The sequence below is a fragment of the Hemitrygon akajei genome, chromosome 1 (assembly GCF_048418815.1).
Source record: "Hemitrygon akajei chromosome 1, sHemAka1.3, whole genome shotgun sequence".
NCBI classification, from domain to species: Eukaryota; Metazoa; Chordata; class Chondrichthyes; order Myliobatiformes; family Dasyatidae; genus Hemitrygon; species Hemitrygon akajei.
Genome location: NC_133124.1, coordinates 60,099,416 through 60,115,810, shown reverse-complemented (window position 1 = coordinate 60,115,810; position 16,395 = coordinate 60,099,416). Strand labels below are relative to the sequence as shown.

At 40.0% G+C, this 16,395-nt stretch overlaps 1 protein-coding gene across 3 annotated transcripts in view; it reads right to left on the bottom strand.

Annotated features, from left to right (window-relative positions):
- The window catches only part of LOC140726926 (uncharacterized), a 76,281-nt gene that overhangs the window by 25,733 nt on the left and 34,153 nt on the right, over positions 1-16,395 (bottom strand). For 2 of the 3 annotated variants that reach the window (XM_073043935.1, XM_073043955.1), the window contains 6 exons: positions 14,199-14,336; positions 11,977-12,096; positions 10,444-10,659; positions 5,223-5,383; positions 4,841-5,038; positions 3,692-3,874 (listed from right to left, as the gene is read on the bottom strand). In XM_073043935.1, coding sequence (XP_072900036.1) covers positions 3,692-3,874; positions 4,841-5,038; positions 5,223-5,383; positions 10,444-10,659; positions 11,977-12,096; positions 14,199-14,336 — 1,016 coding nt within the window. The remainder of the gene's footprint in view (positions 1-3,691; positions 3,875-4,840; positions 5,039-5,222; positions 5,384-10,443; positions 10,660-11,976; positions 12,097-14,198; positions 14,337-16,395) is intronic. The other variant, XM_073043946.1, reaches the window with a different exon arrangement.

Sequence of the window (16,395 nt, the reverse complement as noted above, 5' to 3'; positions counted from 1 at the left end):
CTTCCTTCTCAGTGGTGATCTACTGATGAGGAGTATTCATTTTGGATCTCACCCTTATCCCACTTTCCCCGGATAGATTACCTCTTTGTTGCCTCAGAGTACCCACTCATTCGTCAGCTGCTCTCCTGCTCCTAATGTAGAACAACAAAGGGCTTGCTCAATATTATTTGCCAAAGGTATTTAATGGCCCCTCTTTGTCCTTTCTTTCTTTCTTTAGTACTCCCTGACACTCTGTATATTCCTCAAGGAACTTGAATGATTCCAATTTCCTATATATGCCATATACTTCCTTTTTTTTCACCTGAGCAAACTTTCAATAGCTTTTGTCATCCAAAGATCTGCAATCTTAATACCTTTGCCCTTCACCCTCATCCAATGTGCTGTTTCTGAACTCCTGATGACTCTCTTACAATTCTGTCTGTTCTACTTACCAAGAGAGTTCTCCTCAATTATCTCCACAGCAGTTTACACACCACCAGCAGCTGAGTATAATCAGGCACTCGAGATATTGTGTGATGCTGTCTCCAAACAAGAAGCATTTCAAATCACAACTTCCAGGCTTATTTGAAGAAAACCCTGCCTAATTACCAACAGCATATAACCTGAGGCATCAGAGGTCCCAACACACTGTTATACTGAGATAAGGAATGTCTACTACAGATTACCTGTCTGTCCTTCTCCTACCTGCATACAGGCAGAAACCAAAGAGCAAAGCTCCAAAGATGAGGACTACGAAGAGGTGATCAGAGCAACTACAAGATTACTCTGAGACAGTGAACGGGGCTATGTTCAATGACTCACCTGAGGATCTGAATGAATATCCCATGGTTGTCCCCACAAAACCATTCAGAGATTTCCCGTCAGAAACCCTGGGTGAACCATGAGACCCATAATCTGCTGAGCGCCAGATCAGAGGCATTTGTCAGGTGACCAAGAAAGTTACAAGAGTCCAGGTACATTCTCCAGAAATCCATGGTCAAAGTGAAATTTCCGGACTAAACGAATCAACAAATGATGCTTGATAGTTGTCTTGAACACTATCAATTCTTATAAAGTTAAAACAAGCGACACCAGAGCTTCACTTCCAGATGAGCTCAGTGCCTTTTATGCTTGCTTTGACCATCAAAGAAATGGAGGAACCGTCACGAAACGCCACAACCCCACCGATCCTGCGATTTTGGTCTCTGAAGCTGACATGCGAGCAGCCCTCAGGAGGATGAACTCACGTAAAGCATCTGGCCCAAACGGGGTACCTAGCCAGCACGAAAGAACTGTGCTGATCATCTGGCTGGAGTGTTCACTGACATTTCTAACCTCTCGCTTTGGCAGACTGAGCTGCCCAGCTGCTTCAAACAGGCTTCAATTATACTAAGATAATTATGGTAATCTGTCTCAATGACTATCATCCAGTAGGAGCTACTGTACATCCACAGTGATGAGAGGTTGCTGATGAAACATATAAAGTCCTATCTGAAAAGTGACTTGGATCTGCTCCAATTTGCCTACTGGTGCAACAGGTGCACAGCAGATGCTATCTTATTGGTTCTTCACTCACCTTGGAACATCTGGACAGCAAAGATGTATACATCAGGATGCTCTTTTTCGACTACAGTTCAGCATTCAATATCACTATCTCCTCAAAAATAATCAACAATCTTCAAAAACTTGGCCTCAGCATTTTCTTGTTCAATTGGATCCAAGATTTCATCACTTGCAAAATCCAGTCAGTTTCGATTGGCAACAACAGCTCTTCCATAATCTCCATCAGCAGAGGTGCAGCACAAGGCTGTGTGCTTAGCCCCTGTTCTACACTTATGACTGTGGCTAAGCACAGCTCCAATGCCATATTCATGTTTGATGATGACACCGCTCTCATAGGCCAAATCAAAGTTGGTGATGAATCAGCATATAGGAGGGAGACTGAAAATCTGTCTGAGTGTTTTCACAACACCAACCTCCAACTCAATGGCAGCAAGACCAAGGAGCTGGTTATTGATTTCAGGAGAAGGAAACCAGAGGCCCATGAACCAGCCCTCAGAGGATCAGAGGTGGAGAGGGTCAGCAACTTGAAATTCCTCTGTGTTATTATTTTGGAGGACATGTCCTGGGCCCAGCACATAAATGCAGTTATGAAGAAAGCATGACAGCACCTCTATTTCGTTAGGAGTTTGCAAATATTCAGCATATCATCTAAAACACTGACAAACTTCTATAAATGTCTTTGATAACTTTGCTAACATAGAACCACACAACATGACAGGCCCTTCAGCCAATGTTTGTGCCGACCATGATGCCAATTTAAACTATGCTCATATCCCTTTATTCCCTGCCTGTTAATGTACCTGTCAAATGCCTAGTGGAGAGTATAATGACCGGCCTCATCACAGCCTGGTATGGAAACACCAATGCTTTTGAACAGAAAATCCTACGAAAGTAATGGATATGGCTCAGTACATCACGAGTAAAGACCTCACCACCATTGAGCACTTCTGCACGAAATGCTATCGCAAGAAAGAAGCATCCATCATCAGGGACACTCACCACCTAGAACATTGTCTCTTCTCACTGCTGCCGTCAGGAAGAAGATACAGGAATCTCAGAACTCACACTACCAGGTTCAGAGCAGCTATTACCCTTCAACCAGCAGGCTCTTGAACCAAAACTTCACTTAGCCCATTATTGAAATGTTCCTACAACCTATGGACTCGTTTTCCAAGGACTCTTCATCTCATGTTCTCAATATGCTTATTTTTGCATACCAGTATTTATTTATTATTATTTCTTTCTTATTGTGTTTACATATATTTTTCTTTTGCACACTGGTTGAATGCCAAGCTGCTGTGGTCTTTCATTGATTCTGGTTATGTTATTATTCTACTGATTTATTGAGTGTGCCTGCAAGACAATGATTCTCAGGGCTGTATATGGTGACACATATATAATTTGAAAATAAATTTACTTTGAACAAGACTCCTTCTCGTCAGATGATGCTTTATCCTCCAGCATCAGTTCCCAATCTACTTTTGCCAGATATTCTTTTTCACCTTTCAAACCAGTTTAGGACCAAAACTTGAGTACAACCCTTATCCTTTGCCGTAACTACCTAGGAACTTACAGAATTATATTCAATCCCAATTTCCAAAGTGTTTCCCAACCAACATTTCCACTACCTGCCTGGTCTCATTTCTTGACACCATATCAGTTAAGGCTCCCGTCTGGTACGACTATCTACATTGTTTCAAAGACTATCTGAGATGAACAACAAATTCTGCTGCATCTACACCCTTTCCATAAGGCAACATGAATGAATAAATGGGGACGTTAAAAACTCCCAATACTATAAACTATTGCTTTTATACCCATCTGCATTGTGTTCACATGTCAGTTCTTCTAATTTTATATTGATTGCTGTGAGGTCTATTGTGAAATCCCAAGAATGTCATTTCCTCTCTCTTATTCAATCCATATGGTCTCACTGGGTAATCCCTCCAGAATATCCTCCCTGTGCACTGCTGAGCTGCACCCCCTTATCAGAGTGCAGCTACCCCTACTTTCTTGTTCCCCCTCCGTCACATCTGAAACTCGTCCAGAACATTAACATGTTTCTCGTGCCCTTCACTCAACCACATTTCAATGATTACAATAATATTGTTATGTCAATTTCGTTTTTCTTAGGTTTTAGAATTCTAACCTGGATGTCCAAGAAACTGAAGTACTCTGTGATATTCTCTTGGAGATGGTGGCTTTGCAGATCTGGGGTCCTACATATTGGGCAAACAACGTTGACAATACTTTGTTCCTTTATGACTAATGAGAAATATTTCTTAAAACAATTTTCACAGAAAGAACAGTTGCAGTGAGTCATTGTGACAACCTTTAAAAATAAAAGTGTAAAGTTTTAAATTTATGTCATTTATGCAATGAACCACATTTATCTAGCTCACTCTATTTAAGATAAACTACTGAGAAAAAGCATCCACACAATATATACATTTTAAATTGAAACAAAGTGAATTACATTTGAGTTCCACGATAAATTTTAATAGCAATGACTGCTTTTCATTACATAGTATTGGCAAGGATTCTGGTCCAACAATATGTTGGGGTAAAAGGGAAAATAAGCTTTTTTTAAATGTCTTAAGGATGGCAAAAGGTGGGTGGTTTGAAATGGGCAGTTTTATAATGCAGGACATAGGAGCTAGATTAAAGTCCAGAATTTGGTGTGCTAGCTCTTTCTGTTCAATATATTAATTTCTGATCTGAAGAAAGTTAGAAGCAATATATTCTTTTTTTTTTTTGGATAATCTCAGATGGCTTGCCAGAATCAGCAACTCAGAAATAAAATCTGGATTGGGATAGAATATAGTAGTGGGCCCAATGTCCTACTGAATCAGTAAGTGTGAAGAAATGCACAGAGGTTCACGGATGAAAGCCAAGAGAAGTCAGACATAAGGGGATAAAAAGTTCAAGATCAGTGTCAGAAGGTCATAGGCATACAGACACCCAAGATGGATTACTTAGGGCAAAAACGTGGAATTATTTAAAAATTTGTAACTTTAAAGGAATTTCTAGCATTGTATTGACGAACTGTATACTACCCACTCAGGAGCATTGACGTATAATTAGTATTACCAAATTATGTTGCCATGTTCATAAAAAGCAGATTTTATTCTGCCATAACATAAAACACCAGGTCAGAAATGAAATATTCTGAATCAGTTCTGGCTGAGGTGGTAGTGTAATACTTGGGTCATAAATATTGCAAAGTTTAGTGCACTTCACCCCAGCCAAAGGACAGTCATAAAAGGAGAGATAAAAAATTCCGCACATTATATCATACCTTGCTAAAGATTACGTGTTCGCTGCAAATGCGGCATTCATGAGAGAGATACCGCAAAGCCGATTCATAATTTAAACCAGATTGCACAACTTCCATCACATCCTCAACACAGAAATTCTGGTCTTCTGTGCTCAGTAATTGCTGAAAAAGGTCTGATTTTTTCTTTGAAGAATCAGTAGGTCTCGGTGGTAATCCCTGCTATCAAATTAAAAAATACTACGATTAAAAGAAAATATTTCAAACTATCACATAATGCTTTATACTAATGTGCCTCTCCACATTGCATCTGCAAGGCAGTTAGTTGGTGTTAAAACCCAATAAACTGAGGTAAACTATCATTCTAGCCCACATGTATCAGTATGTCAATATTCAAAGTACTTACCCAATTCTGGGCGTTATGTACACCACCCACAGTGGAAATATTTTTACCACTGTCATTTTCAGCCAAAACTCTATTTTCATCATAAAACTTCAACTCCACAAGAGAAATTTTATTATTATAAGTGAATAAATGGTGTCTTTGTTGGACAACTCTTTCTGCAACTGAATAAAAAAAATGAAATAATTTATGCACATTTCTGTTCAACCTTATTGTGTAACTTACACTCTATCCAATTTCTAAAGTCAAAGTACATTTATTATCAAAGTATGTACATTTTATACAACCTTAAGATTCATCTTCTTACAGACAGCCACAAAACAAAGAAACTCAACAGGACCCATTAAAACTAAAGAAAACTGTCAAACACCCAACGTGCAGAAAGAAAGAAGAAAAAAGACATACAAACAATAAAAGTAAGCAAATAGCTTTCAGAACTGAAGTTCACAATGTGATAGTTGCAGGCCACAGCCACAGTTCGGTGCATAGATGAGTAAATCTCACGGAGTAAGGAGTTGAAGTTTAGTGTGGAGACAAGTAAACCTCATGGAGCAGTGATTTGAGCTGGCCCATGCCTTGACTCTGGCCCCAACAGTAAATAGGTTACATCTGATTACATTTTTATGAGGTCATTTTTATTAGAATACATATTTTGTATTTGAAGTCAAGGCTCTTGCAATTCTTACACTGTTACGTACTCGTGACACATGACAGTGGTACCCTTGTCACGTGACTGGGGTTGAAGTTATTCTGGACTTGAGGTAATGGTCTTGTGATGGTGGAGTGACGTCATTTTCCCGCCAGTAGAGGTCATGTGACAGTTTTTTTTTAACAGGGTATAAAAGGAAGACCCCACCCTGTCGGGGGGGGGGGGGCAGTTCGTGGCTGGATTTGCCATGTTGACTTCATGCCACTGCGTGATTTAATGTGATGACGCAGTTTAGTTGAAAGATGAAGTTTTATCTAATGCCTAAAGTTTAAAAGGTCATTGCCAGCAGTTTCTTTACTGTGGAGAGTGAAGATAAAAGTTCGGAAGTTAAAGATCGAGGAGAATCGATTTTCGACGGTGGATTGGGTTCGACCTTGTGTGATCCTCATTCGGAAGGATTTTGTTGACTATTCTTGTGTTAATCCCTGGGTTGACCAGAAAGGATTTGAGAATAGTGTGAAAGGAAAGGTCAGTGCCTTTAAACCATTACGTTTCATAAAATTCTACGTGGGAAGAGTTCGACGCTGGGGATTGAAGGACAACGACATGGAAGAGAATTTAAATCGCCTTAAAAAATCTCTCCTTTTAAATGGACTGTGAGCATTTTGAACTTACGGCATATCGCTTTAAGAACTGTGAAGCTGCCGCACAGCAGCTGATTTCCGGTTACGTTAGTGTTTGTTTACTTTTGGGGGGTTTGTTTTCAGTGTTTAATAAACGTGTTATTTATTATAAAAACCCTTGCCTAACTCACATATATTTATTGTTGCCTGAATACGTAACAACACATACCATAATGCTATGTGTGTAACATGAGGAAATTTGATCAAAAACAGAACATAGTATAGAACACTGGAACATGATTGCATTGCCCAGTTTTTCCTAGGCTGAAGCAGGTTTTCATAAAACCCATGAAGAGGTCCAAAAAGCTCTTACCACGGTTTCCCTTTCCTAGGTACAGCCTCCACTCTACTAATTCACATGACTTAAGCACCAGTGGTGTATCTAAGGTATGGCACGTGTCCTGGGCGCCACTTGAAGGGGGCGCCACTGAGCAGTTTCTATTAAAGTCAGACAAGCCATCCATGGATAGCGAAAAAAGAATTTTCTTCAGATGTATGATCTGTCTTTGATTATCATGGGTGAGAAGCACTAGCATGGCCTTATTTCAGAGCATTGTGTAAGAGGACCATGATACATTTCTTCACCAAGAAGAAGGAAAGTGGAGCTGAAGGACAAAAGAGACAAAAGTTGGAGGCGGAGGATGCCAAGAAGTCGAGCAAGTTCTTCATGTCCTTCTTTGAAAAGCCCGGAACAAGTAGTTCGACACATTCCATGGAGTTGCCTGCAACTGCTACAAGTTTGTTAGAATCCGAAGGTGGATCAAGTACCAATGCTTCACAAGCCGAGAAGGAAGTCAAGTCAGATAAATCAGAGTATGACAAGATTAAGCATGAGGTTGCCACAGAGAATGTGGACGTGACAGGAGGGGAAGACGATGGTGGTGGTGGTGATGTTGAGTTTATTGACGAGATTTTACCTGATGACATTGAACCTAGTGAACTGGATGGTGTCAAAGAGCCTCGAACTGTCATACCAGAAGTGATTGAACAGCATGACATTGGAGTTCTAAAGTTTGACAAGGATACTGGAAAAGCAATTCTGCCTGACGCGTTGAGAACAGAAATAATAAAGCTGGGTTCAAAGTATTTCCAGAACAGTGAGGGGCCTTTCTTACCAACAAATAACCGCTCAATGGTTCAAAAGGAAATTGGGAAATGGTCATGGTGAGGAAATGATTCGCTCATGGCTGGTCTATTCCCCTTCTAAAAAGTCTGCATTTTGTATCTGTTGTCTTCTCTATTCCCAGTCAGACCATCAATCCTCATTGGAGCAGGAAAGTGGATGCAACCAGTGGAAAACACCTGAAAGGATCAGTGTTCATGAAAATGCCAAGAATCTTCGGGAATGCTTCACACAGTGGAAAGAAATGGAAAGAAATTTAGCTGCAAACAGAGGAGATATTGACACGGTATTTCAGTCACAGATTGAGAGGGAAAAGCAGAAGTGGCGTGTTATCTTGATGAGAACTCTTCACTGCATAAAATTCTTGCGACTCAGAACCTGGCTTTGCGAGGACACAGAGAAACACTTCAGCTAGATGATGACCCCAATGTGGGAAGTTTTCTTGGCTTACTGAAACTACTGGCCATCTTTGACCCTGTCATAAAAGAACACCTCACTCATTTGGAAAGTCATCCTGGATCCACGTCTTATCTTTCACCGGGTGTCCAGAACGAATTCATCCACATGATGGCATCCACTGTTCACCAGAGGTTACTGATAAGCATTCATAAAGCCAAGTACTGTGGTCTCATGTTCGACTCGACTCCTGATCAGGCACACCGTGAGCAGATGTCAGAAGTAGTGAGGTATGTGGAAGTTGATTTTGAGAGGAAAACAGTCCGTGTTAGAGAGCCCTTCCTTGGTTTTATCCAGCCAAGCCAGAAGGATGCTGAGAGCTTGGTTGAAGACATCTTGAAACAGCTAGAGAAGGATGAAATGGAGCTAGAAGATTGTTGGTCACAGTGCTATGACAACGCTACAGTGATGGCTGGACACAGAAGTGGTGTTCATCAAAGAATAAGTGAGAAAAACAACCTGGCAGTGTTTGTGAATTGCAGCAATCACTCACTCAACTTGGTGGGTGTATATGCAGACAAGCAGGATACAATGATGGTCACGTTTTTTGGAACCATTGAAGCTCTCGGCGTGTTTTTCTCTTGTTCAATACAGCACTGGGAAAAACTCAAAAACGCCGTGCCTGTGGTTGTCAGTCGGAGTCCAAAACCAGGTGGAGTGCAAGAACAGAAGCAGTGAAGCCCATCAACAAGTACCTTGAGGAGATACTTCAAGTTCTCCAGGACATGATAGACAATGAAAACGAGACCAGTGAAACAAGAAGTGACGCAAGGCAGCTGTACAACCGCATGTTGAGTTACAATTTTCTGATTTTGCTAGGATTTTGGAACAAAGTACTCAATCGCATTGACTGTATTCAAAAGAGGCTGCAGGATCCTAGCATGAACTTTCATGATGCTGCCCTGGATTTGAAAGCCCTCTGAGATCATTTTTATGATGAAAGAGAAGTGTTGGTCAGTGAGTCATTCGAAGAAAAAGTCGATCTCTGTCAAGAATGAAATATTGAAGTTGAAAGACTTCAGAGACAAAAGAAAAGAATGGCTGATGAGAACTTGAGAGACGCCAGGTTAACAGCTAAGGAGGAAATGGAAAGAGTCATGGAGGGAACATGACCATCGTCAGAGAAATGGATGAAAGGTTCGCTCATTTGCACAACACTGACGCCAAGTTTGGGTTCCTTCTCAATGTCGAGGGACTGTGTCACAGCACCGACAGTAATGACCTAAAGAAGAAGTGTGAAAATTTTGGCGAATTGTACAGCTCTGATTTTGATGGACAGCAGCTATATGAAGAAATTTTGGATTGCAGAATGTTGCTATCAAGGCGGGTCAACATGAAAATATCAAGACCTGAACAGCTTCTTGAATTTATTGTTCAGTATGGAGATGAGAGTGTCTTCCCCAATCTTCACATTGCTATTCAGATAATGCTAACCATCAGTTTCCATCGCCAGCCGTCAGACATCATTCAGCAAGTTAAAACTAATACTTTCATATTTGAAAGACTCCATGGGTCAAGGCAGACTCTGTGATCTTGCTGCTGCTGACTTTGATCACATCGTAGACCAGTTTGCATCAGTGAAAGCAAGGAAGGTGCGGTTATAATTTTCATGTAGTGCCATAATTTGTTAATTAAAAGATTAACAAGCTTGACTCATATTTTTGAGCTGATATTATGGTAAAGTTATCTAAAAGATGGGAGTCAGATGTTTGGACAGGGGCACAATTTCAGTGCTTGCCATAGGCGCTATTTTCCGTAGATACGGTCCTGTTAACCCCAAATCCATACCAGGTGGATGTGACCATGAAACCACCTTGCTATTTGGCCCCTCGGTGCCTTGACCTAAACCTCAAAAATCATGATTTTACCCTCTAATCTTGAAACTGCAACCCTTCATTCACCAGCTCATTTGACCTCCCTACTCCTCACGATCTACCTGGCCGCTGCTAATACTACATCAGCTGCTTTTAGAAAGTATCAGAAATGCACAGCATTTCAATTAAATTTTAAACTGGCAACCAGCATGTGCTGGTTACTAGGCTGGGTGGGCACGAACCTACTGTCCATGCAGATTGCATCCAAATTTGATCACCCCTCTTCCTTCCTTCCTTCAGCTGCTTTGGGCTACAAAACTATGAAGTTATTTTATGATCAGGGATAGGTTTAACACTGATGGTGTGTTGCAAACTTTAAATCTGAATGCAAAATAATGCTTAGAAAATCATATGGATGGGTACAAAAGGTAGAGTCTATATTACTGTTTAGAAACACATTACATAATCTAAAGTACACCCAAACCTTACTTTACCTTACCTTTGGCATCGGCAAAGGTGATAACGGCAGATCTTGCGTTCCTATTTGGATAGTGAAAGTCAGCAATTTCCCCACCACCATTTCTGCAACTTTGGAAAAACATGACAAGCTTATCTTTCATCCTGTGCTCTGGTAAATCAGCAGGAACGTTGAGTACCAGCACTTTCCGTTTGTCCTCATACAAGCTTGTATTCTGAGTACTATGTAAAGTCAAACCTGATTCAATACCAGCAAAAGAAAATGTAAAATCAGCCATATTTTCAGGAAGTAAAGCAAACGTAAAGTCAAAATTGTGTAATATAGTATTATCAGACTGCATGTGGGAAACATTCGTAACTGCATCCTTCCTCTTGAGCACATATTTTTTTAAAGATCAGTTTTCATTATAGGCTGCAAACATTGACAGTAGTATTCCCATCCAGGACAGAGGCTACAATTCTGTCAATCAAATAACCTCACTGTTCTAAGTGACTAAGATTGATTTAATGCATATTATTTATTTGCAACTATTGTTTACTCATAGCAGTCACAGAAAAATAATTCCCTGCTCCTAGCTGAAGACATTGCTGCTGTTTATTCTCTTAAATTAGCTAGCTGTACAACAGATGAAATGCTGTGAGTCCAACACTCCACCTCATTTCTAATCAATTACTTGACTTAGTATACTCAATAAATATTCTGATCTCTTTTAAAACAAAGGGTATTTTATGTAAATGGAAACACATTAAGGTAAAGTTGGTGTTATAGCCAACTAACAGTCTCACTCCTGGATGCATTATGTTTTACAAAGTTGAACTTGTTTACACCATAATTCTAGTCTTATGCAAGAGTATAGGACAGAATTGCCCAGGATCCTTTGATCACCTGGAAATTTGGTGGAGTTTTCAGAATGAGAAAAGAATATTTCTGCTTCTGTTGTATTGCTAAAAATGAGCAGTCAGAGAGTACAGTGCCTTATGTGGATCCATCTACACTGCTGACAATTTCTTTCTGGCTGTCCTTTTCAGCAGCAGAAGACCACTGCACATTGTACTTCATAAATACTAGGTTGAGACTAGTAGTGCTGTATAATAATTGATAAGTACATTCAATGATTTTTTTAAAGTATATATTCTCATTGATGGCTTTTAATAACACCACTTCAAGTAAGATAGTGGGCTAGCAATGTTACCTTCAAGTAAAGCCTACTCCTGCGTTCAAAGGTGATACAGTTTCACGCAAGTCAATGGGCAATAAAATTTTACAACTGTGGCGCCAAATTTGCACTGTATAATGAATAACATTGCTGTTGTACAGTATGCCAAGTGGACTCAATACCTGTCTGATTTACACAGTGAATTTACCACAGTACATAAAAATTCTGACTGCCTTTAACAATCACTTTTATGTGCTTCAAGTACCTAGCAGCACAGTAAAACTTCTATCTAAGTGAATTCCTAGCCCACCAAGTAATGTACGGAAATACAGTACCAGGTCAACTAAGAAAAAGCAAGTTACTTATTTTAAACATGTAATTTCAAGCTGATTACTTACCTTGATTTTTTGGGGGTGATTTTAGCAAGTCAAACGTGTTAGCCACATTGTCAATATGCAAATCATGAAAGAGATCTACAGCTTGCTTTACGGGATCAATTTTCTTCTTTGCTACATGATCTATTTTAGAGATAAGCTTTATTAGTCACATGTACATCAAAACATGGTGAAAAGCATCGCTTGCTTCGACAATCAGCACAGTCTATGGACGTGCTGGAGACAGCCTGTGAGCGCCACCATGCTTCTGCACCAACATGGTGTGCCTACAACTTACTAACCCTCACCTGTACGTCTTTATAATGAGTGAGGACAACGGACTACCCAGAGGAAACCCAAGTGGTCGTAGGGAGAAATACAAACTCTTTACAGACAGTGGTGGGAACTGAACCCTAATGACTGGTGCTATAAGATGTTGTACTAACTGCTATGTTACCATGCTGCCTATTCATCTATTTAATGAAGTAGGCAAGGACAGAGCACTTAAAACTATCAAAACTGGAATAAATATAAATACAAAACAATAGAAAATGCTGGAAATATTCCGCGCAGCATCTTGGAAAGAGAACAATTTAAAGGAAGTAAAAAAAAAATCTGCATTTGTTGCAAATCTAAAACAAGAACAAAAATGCTGCAGGTCTGGTTGTACCTACAGGAAGAGAAACTGAGTTAATGTTTAGGGTCGCCAAGCGGTAATGACTGAAGTCATCAGGAAACTGCAGATTAGTGAAAATATCATGCACGAGAGTTAAACGCCTTTCATGGGAGTCTGTTAGCAATGATGCCCACCTAGTCAGTCGGTAACTTTCCTCCCATACACACTACATGAACACCACCATGCAGTAACACAAAGGCAGAAGGTATTGACAGTAAGCTGGTGTGCGGCAGCTTGGGGCAATAGGACCAACTAGTCAATCTACTGTAAAGGGGACAGTCAAATTCGTTCCACATTTCCACATCTCTTAATGATCTTCCAGTGTAAACAAAATTAAAGAAATCAATGCGCTTTTATAAAACACCTTTTCACACCTAGCCAGAGAATAATGTTATAATGAATAATTTCCACAGTTTGAACTTCCACAAGTAGCAAAGCGATAACCATCAGGAAGTCTGTTTTTTTTCCAGAATGTTGATCGTGTAAAACTATTAGCTAGCACAGAAGGGTCAAGTGGCCTGGTGTCTTTCAAAATGAGGTCATGGAGCATATTATTATATTAACCTAGGGGAATAGTTGGGTCCTTGGTTTAGCATTTCATCCAAAAGAGCGCACTGTCACCATGCAGCATCACACCCTCAGTTCAGGAATGAGATTTTAAACAGCAAACTTCGGAGCAGAGGCGAGAATGCTATCCACTAAGACAAAGGTGCACTGTACACAGATTTATTGCAAGACAATCATCCCAATCCTTCAGTTAGACAAGCTAATACAAACACTAAAAATAATGTTGTCTTTCTTTTCAATTCAGCAGAACTGTAAATTTCAAAACAAAATACTACAAAGTTGAAATAAAAACATGGCAACATTGGGTATTTGTGATGAGAACAAAGACAGAATGGATCTCTATCGTCAGGGCAAAGGGGATGATTAGACGAATTAATGGTAGAATGAAGGGAAGGTATGGGAAGTAAGAAAAAGAGAAAGCATTAGTATTAAATCTTCTAATAGAATGACAAAGTCCCTAAAGGATCCAAAATTAACTAATAGAAATGGAAGGGTGGGAAAAGAATGAGGGAATAGCAGAGATATTACACACTACGCCAGATAAAGCAAAATAGTAGGTTTACAACAGAAGTTTCTTTACCTATTATACACACTGTTCTCCTCTGAACCAAACAATAATGAGTTCAATGCACATTGTCAGTAAGCCATGTGAAAAGGAGGAATGCATTCAAGTTAAAAAGGACTGTGAAGCTCAGAGAAATACAGCAGGTTGACGTGCCTCAGAGTGTGTATCAGGCATGGTGTTCCAGAAGAGCAACATTTGAAACAGAGGTCACCAAGCCTGTGTTTGTTCTACCTCTCCCCCTCCCCCTCCCCCTCAAGGAAGGATGAATATACTGTGACAAAAAAATGTAAAATTATCCCTCAGGTTTTGTATCTCATGGATAATGCTTCCGGCAAACTCGCTCACCAAAGAATAATCTGAAAGCGTCTTTATATTTTCATTCTTTGTGAAGTGTACAGCTCCCATTACATAGTGTACCCACTGATTGTATACCCTTACCAGGAGAAGCTTTTGCAGGGAGCTGTGATAATTTGATCCCCCGAGCCATCAGCTGTGTTCCATAAGATCTCTTCCCTGAACTGTTTGAAGCATTCTCCCCAGAATGCAACGGTGACACTTTTGCAATACAATGAACCTCTAAAAGATAAAATAAAAGTAAAATTATATTATAGAAAAGAGCATTTTATACAATAGATTACCAGTGAAGATACATAAGAATCCACAGATTCTAACAAAGTCCGGATCAAGCCCAAGAAAATGGATATAAGCATTGATTTTAGTCAAGAAAGATGAATTGAGGAATGGCTTGAGAGGTTAAAATGAACAGATGAATGCTCCTAACCAAAATATTACTTTGGATTACAAAGAAAGCCTGGTGATTGAATTGTTACAGTTAAAGTCTTATTACATTACTAATTACTAAATTACTTTCAATGGGAGTAGGCAAAGAGCAGAGATAAGAACCTGCTCACACAAGAGTGATAAATGAACTGAGTAGCATCAATGGTTTCTGCTGTTGTATCAGACACGGTAACCAGCAATCCGCCTGCAAAGAGGACTAAGTGAGCGGATGGGTTTTTACAACCATTCAACCACTTACCTGATTCTTTTTATTTAAGTTGTATTAATTCAATTTCACAATCTACCTTAATGGGATTTGAATACCATCTTATTTTTCTCTGACAGCATATTAGAAGTCCTATAGCTTGACAAAGCTCCTGTCCCCATCACTTTGCCTACTATGGTTATGTTCCTATTATATATTGCTGTTAATATTACTATAAATTAGAGAGAAGCAAAAAGAACCAACAATACCAAAATAAAGCAAGGGAACAGAGAGGCCATATTTTCTGATATAGATGATAATGCTATAAAAGATTAACTTCAAAAGTACTTTAAAACTTATCCCGCTTACACAAAATGCTGGAGGAACTCAGCAGGTCAGGCAGCGTCTATGCAAGTGAATAAACAGTTGACTTTTCGGGCCGAGACCCTTCTTTAGGAAGGCGGAAGATTTGAGAATACAAAGGTAGGGGGAGGGGAAGGAGGATAGCAAGAAGGTGAAAGGTGAAGCGAGGTAGGTAGGAAAGGTAAAGGGCTGGAGAGGAAGGAATCTGATAGACAGTAGATTGGGCCACAGGGGAAAGGGGAGGAGGAGGGAACCCAGGGGGAGATGACAGGCAAGTGAAAAGAGACATGAGCCCACAGGGGGAACATTAGAAGAGGGAAGGGGGAGGGAAATTTTTTAACCAGAAGGATAAGTTGATACTGAATTCTAGTAAGTACAGACCCAGCGCCATCAAATGCTCACAATTCTCCAAGTGAGGCCTCACCAGTGCTTTAAATAAAGTCTCAACATTACATCCTTGCTCTTGTATTCTAGTCCTCTTGAAATGAATGCTAACATTGCATTTGCCTTCCTCACCGTAGACTCAACCTGCAAATTAACCTGTAGAGAATCCTGTACAAGGACTCCAAAGTCCCTTTGCACCTCAGTATTTTATATTTTCTCTCCATTTAGAAAACAGTCAACCTTTTCATTTCTTCTATCAAAGTGCATGACCATATACTTCCCAACAATGTATTCCATCTTCCATTTCTTTTCCCATTCTCCAAATCTAAGTCCTTCTGTAGCCTCTCTGCTTCCTCAAAACTACCTGCCCCTCCACCTTATATTCATATCATCTGCAAACTTTGCAACAAAGCTATCGATTCCATCATCCAAATCACTGACATGTAATGTAAAAAAAGAATCAGTCCCAACATAGACCCCTGTGGAACACCAGTAGTCACCGTCAGCTAACCAGAAAAGGCTCCCTTTATTCCCACTCTTTGCCAATCAGCCAATCCCTTATCCATGCTAGAACCTTCCTTGTAATACCATGGGCTCTTAGCTTGTTAAGCAGCCTCATATGTGGCACCTTGTTAAAGGCCTTCTGAACATCCAAGTACACAACATCAACCAATTCTCCTTTGTCTATCCTGCTTGTGATTTCCTCAAAGAATTCCAACAGATTTGTCATTCAAGATTTTCCCTTGACTTGACTACGGCCTATTTTATCATGTGCCTCCAAGTACCCCAAGACCTCATCCTCAATAATCGACTCTAACATCTTCCCAACCACTGAGGTCAGACTAACTGGCCTAAGATATGTTTGATGGAAGGCTGAAGCATCTTCCATAGGCTCTCCTTTCC